Source organism: Gambusia affinis, linkage group LG14, assembly GCF_019740435.1.
Source record: "Gambusia affinis linkage group LG14, SWU_Gaff_1.0, whole genome shotgun sequence".
In the NCBI taxonomy this organism is placed as follows: Eukaryota; Metazoa; Chordata; class Actinopteri; order Cyprinodontiformes; family Poeciliidae; genus Gambusia; species Gambusia affinis.
The window spans coordinates 23,369,206-23,374,391 of NC_057881.1; the positions used below are offsets into that span (position 1 = coordinate 23,369,206).

A 5,186-nucleotide genomic window follows, 5' to 3' on the forward strand; every position below is an offset into this window, starting at 1 on the left:
TATAACTAATAACATGTTTTAAACATTACCAGACCAATAAAAATATGTACAGAAATGTATCATTTTGGGCTTACTGAAAATTTCTTTCTTATTAGTAATAAAATGTACTTGTAATCTGACAAACATGCCGGATCGCATATGGTTATTTACTGAAATAAGCATATGCACAGCAAAAACACCAAATCTTACCAAGAATTTCTTTCTTTATTTTTCTTTTACAATTTTTAGTACAAATATCTTGAGAAACCAAAAATAAGACAAACTAATGTACAAGTAACTTTTCAGTGAGACGTAGAAGCTTGATGTAAGTCAGTAATTCTTAAGAGTGATAAAAAGTGCTAGTTCCACTAAAGGATTTTACATTTTATAAGTGAATTAATCTGACAGTGAATTAATTCACTAATTATTCCACCGATTGTGGTAATGAAAGAATTAAAGTAATTCTTTCATTACCACAATTAGAGAATTACAGACTTAAAACAATAATTCTTGCTGAAACGTCACTTGTAAGTTAGCTTACTCTTATTTTAAGAGTGTGAAGAGTTTTGCAGCTAAAACTAGAACAAAACAAAAAAACTTGGTAAGATTTTGTGCTTTTTGCAATGTGTATTGGTTCACTGAATCAAATTACATATATATAAAACACACACACACACACACACACACACACACACACACACACACACACACACACACACACACACACACACACACATACACACGCACACACACACACACACACACACACACACGCCGACACACACACAGACACACATCTGCTCTATGAAGACTCAAACGGGTTAGCTAAGCTCTCGGTGCTTCATGCTAACCAGGCCTCTCTGAGACAAACTGTCGTTTTGTCCTCACCCAGTAAAAGTGGATCCATTTCTCTAAATTTCTCATTCCAGCGGGGCTCTGGGTTCTGCCAGGGTGGAGTCTAAAGGAAGCCGTCAGAAACCCGAGGTGTGCGCTGAAACCAAACCACGCCCCGCATCCCCCATGAGGTCCCTGGGGGCCCTTAAATGAACAGGGCCTCGGGGCTTCCAATCCGGTGTGGCACTCGGGCCTGAGCGAGCGGGGTTATTTCATCCCGTGGGATTTGTATTTTTTTTTTATTTTTATTTTTTTACCCTAAAATATTTTCATCCGACCTGACTTGGGAATATGAGCTCTTCGAGCCCCGACCAGCGCCTGGAGCATCTGCTCAGCGCCGTGGAGAGCGAGTTCCAGAAGGGCAGCGAGAAGGGCGACGTGACGGAGCGGGACATAAAGCTGACGCTGGAGGACGCGGAGCTGTGGAACAAGTTTAAAGAGTTGACCAACGAGATGATCGTCACCAAAACTGGGAGGTAGGTCTTGGGAGCACAGGCCGCGGCGGGGATTGGAGGAAAATTCTTCATGCAAACCTCATTTTTTTTTCATTATTATTACTTTTTAATTCTAACATAACATAGCTATAACATTCAGAGACCTTAAGCGGTTTAGAGAAACTCAGCCGGTCTGACCTGTGTCCGCAGGAGGATGTTTCCGGTCCTGCGGGTCAGCGTGTCCGGCCTGGACCCGAACGCCATGTACTCGGTGCTGTTGGACTTTGTGGCGGCGGACAACAACCGCTGGAAATACGTGAACGGGGAGTGGGTCCCCGGCGGCAAGCCGGAGCCGCAGAGCCCCAGCTGCGTCTACATCCACCCGGACTCCCCCAACTTCGGGGCGCATTGGATGAAGGCGCCCGTCTCCTTCAGTAAGGTGAAGCTCTCCAACAAGCTGAACGGCGGAGGACAGGTGAGGAGGGAAAAGAAATGGAAAAAAAATATTTTATTACAATTTATTTGTTACAGGTGTGATAAATAATAATAATAATAATAATAATAATAATAATAATAATAATAATAATAATAAAATCGCTAAATGTTACCCAATAGGGATTCAAGTTTTTTGAACAAGTTGATGTACTGGAGATTTTTTTCGTGAAAATGCTCATGGAGAATTTGTGCCTTAAAAATCAGCACTAGTTTTTTGCTCTCATTTTTATTTAAGAACTTTGACATGTAGTTTTACATATTAAGTTCAATAAATACAAGTGGTATAAAAAAACAACTACAATTCAAGCCATCAGGTTGAAGCATCAACAATCACTATCCCCAAGAGAAAATGAAACAGAAACAACTGACCATAACACTTGTATTTCATCCAGGGTAATTGTCTTCAAGGAATTAAAGTAATCAATAAGAGGTTGCCATACCTGAAAAATTGTTAAATCTACACCATTTTTAAAATTTTTGATTACTTTTACATAACAGTGGTTTCCTTGCTTCAATTTAATAAAAACTTTGCGAACCTATCGGACGAGTAACTGTGATGTTTCCGTAGATCATGCTGAACTCTCTGCACAAGTACGAGCCGAGGATCCACATCGTGAAGGTCGGAGGAATCCAGAAGATGATCAGCAGCCAGTCGTTCCCCGAAACCCAGTTCATCGCCGTTACTGCCTACCAGAACGAAGAGGTCCGTTGTGTCCACAACCATTAACAAAAAAAGTTTGTCCCAATACTACCATATGTATTGCGAGGTATTCTGACATCTTTGTTCTTTTCCACAGATCACTGCTCTAAAGATAAAGCACAATCCCTTTGCTAAAGCTTTTCTGGATGCCAAAGAAAGGTACGGACTACTTCACCTTACATGACAGAACAACAAGTCTGCAAACTAGTTCTCCAAACACAAGAAATACATGAAGGCTTTGTTTTAATACGATTTAGTATACATAAATAATAAAAAAAAAAAACTGTCTTATTTCAATCTTTGTCTTTCATATTGTCAGTAGATGTCTGTACATAGAGATGTCATTGTTTGACGCTGTATCCAAGGAAGGATCTGACGGTGTATTTCCATTTCAGGAGTGACCATAAAGACGTGTCCGACCACAGTACAGACAGCCAACAGTCCGGCTATTCTCAGCGTATGTTTCATGTCGTCTCTTCAGACTCGACGTCTTCTAAATGTTGAGAAAGTTGAAAGTGAACATCAGCAAGATGTTAAAGATTGATGGCTTTGTGCTGATCTTTCCTCTGCAGTTGGAGGTTGGTTCCTCCCCGGCCAGAGTCCTATCTGCCCCAACAACAGCCCTCCTCAGTTCAGCAGCACAGCTAGCCACCCATCTGGCTCGTACTGCGAGCGCTATTCCAGCCTGAGGAGCCACAGGGCGGCTCCGTACCCCAGCCACTACCCCCACCGGAGCTCCAGCACAAGTAAGACCTTCTTGGAGTTCCCTCCACAGAAAGTTGTGATTAAACACTGTTGGGATGTAAAGAGGAGAGTTTGCTTTCACTTCCTTGTTCTCACTTCCTTTTCAGACAACTACATGGACAACAACTCTGGGACTCTGCCGACCCATGACAGCTGGTCCGCCCTCCAGATTCCCAACTCCTCAGGGATGGGCACTCTTTCTCACACCACCAACTCCACGTCTAATTCTGGGTGAGACTCTTAAACGTTGCGTTCTATCATCTACATTTTGATTGTGTGAAGTTAAAGAGACCGCATCAGTCAACTTACTTCTTCATCTTGCCCACAGTCAGTACCCCAGCCTCTGGTCGGTAGCCGGCACCACACTCACCCCTTCAGGTTCCTCCTCCAGCTCTGTACCCGGAGGTCTGACCTCCCAGTTCCTGAGGGGCTCCTCATACACGGGCTTGACCTCCTCCCTGCCCGTCTCCTCGCCGTCCACCATGTACGAGCCCAGCCTGAGCGAAGTCGGAGTCGGGGACGCCCAGTTCGAGAACTCCATCGCCAGACTCACGGCGACGTGGGCGCCTGTAGCTCAGAGCTACTGAGGCCTTGCTTCCTGTCTGGCTCTGATGTGTGGTACGGACTGAGGTACAGGGATGTCCTGCCAGGATTCTCGTGGGAAAAAAATAAATAAATAAAAATGGATCATTTATTCCAGTTTGTTGAAAAAGACACAACTCAGACCAAGATCATGGTTGTACATTATGTTTAAATAGACTAATTTGAGACTCTCGGTGCAATGAGTACAACAATCTGCTTTCTAACAGCCAACAAAATGTTTGTTAGGATGACTTCTGAGTGAAATAAGAGGTCTTCTGGCACCCTTTCAGTATTGGCCTGCCTATTGAATTATAGCAGGCACAGACTGGGTCATTTGTGCAATCTGTAGCCCATTGCCAAGTGAGGCAATGCTACTTTTGGGAAGGAGCAAACTCACTTCATCAGTACACAGATCTGCGCTTCGGGTTTTGAATGCAAACTTGCTCTTAGGCTTCCAAATGATTTCCCATCATGTTCTCTAATATTTTGTTTTTGTTCTTAACCCAAAAAGATAAAAAAATAAAATAAAAAAAAAGTTCCATTAACAGAAAAATGTACATGTGTGTATATAGAGTAAATTAATGTGTGTATTTGTATTTGCCCTTTGCGAACGTTTCCAAAGTGCCTTCAGATTGCTGGACTAGAACGAGTCCCACGCCTGTACAAAAGCTTTCTATTTCTATTTGAACTTGCTGCAAGTTTTTATTTATGTCATTTAATAATAAATTAAAAAAAATATCTGCTTTCTCAAATGTGTATTTGTCTGTTTTGTTTTTCTTTTTTGGGAACTATTTTGAAGTCGAATCCTATGCAGCAAACTGCAGTGACTGTGAAAGTGTACTCACCCTGGTAAAAACAAAAAAAAAAAAACAACAAATGCCGTTTTTTAAAGGAAATGAGAAGTGGATTGATAACTTCAGCACTTCTCACACATGTGGTTGACGTTTCATCCTGAACACGTCAACAGAAAATCAGGCAAATCTGTTCAAACCAAAACATTTAAAAGGGGTTAAAACGCAGGTTGAAAAGAACACACACCCTGGAACTGAAACTTTTTAAAACACTTTTTGACTGAATTTAAGAATTTAGTGATTAATTGGAGTCAAAAAAACGGTTTTGGCAATATCTGCCTTCTCTACAGTTCAATTCAAGTTTACTCCATTCAATTCCAGGATAACAAGAAGAAATGATACATGATAAAATAAAGCAGTAGTTGTTTCATATGAAGGTTTTCTAGCTGCAGGCTAATTATTACTAATTACTAAGTCTTTGGGTAGATTTGGATTGTGAGGACTGATTTTACCCACTGCCTTCAGATGGCTCCTTAGATTCCCACTTTGTCTCACATAATAAATTCC

The 5,186-nt window shown here is 41.7% G+C and overlaps 1 protein-coding gene across 1 annotated transcript; it reads left to right on the forward strand.

The window, feature by feature from the left end:
- The first annotated feature begins 1,087 nt into the window (after positions 1 to 1,087).
- On the forward strand, positions 1,088 to 4,512 carry tbxta (T-box transcription factor Ta). The gene is made up of 8 exons (XM_044138244.1): positions 1,088 to 1,349; positions 1,518 to 1,782; positions 2,371 to 2,505; positions 2,600 to 2,661; positions 2,898 to 2,959; positions 3,075 to 3,248; positions 3,354 to 3,477; positions 3,575 to 4,512. The coding sequence occupies exons 1-8, from the start codon at positions 1,165 to 1,167 to the stop codon at positions 3,831 to 3,833; spliced, it is 1,266 nt and encodes a 421-aa protein (XP_043994179.1). The 5' UTR covers positions 1,088 to 1,164; the 3' UTR covers positions 3,834 to 4,512.
- The last annotated feature ends 674 nt before the right edge of the window (positions 4,513 to 5,186 follow it).

Bases quoted from the DNA above. Each gene is read 5' to 3' on its own strand.
- tbxta (XM_044138244.1), top strand. From the start codon at position 1,165: ATGAGCTCTTCGAGCCCCGACCAGCGCCTGGAGCATCTGCTCAGCGCC. The intron at 1,350-1,517 runs GTAGGTCTTGGG...CTGTGTCCGCAG, and splicing joins ATCGTCACCAAAACTGGGAG to GAGGATGTTTCCGGTCCTGC. The intron at 2,960-3,074 runs GTATGTTTCATG...TTTCCTCTGCAG, and splicing joins ACAGTCCGGCTATTCTCAGC to TTGGAGGTTGGTTCCTCCCC.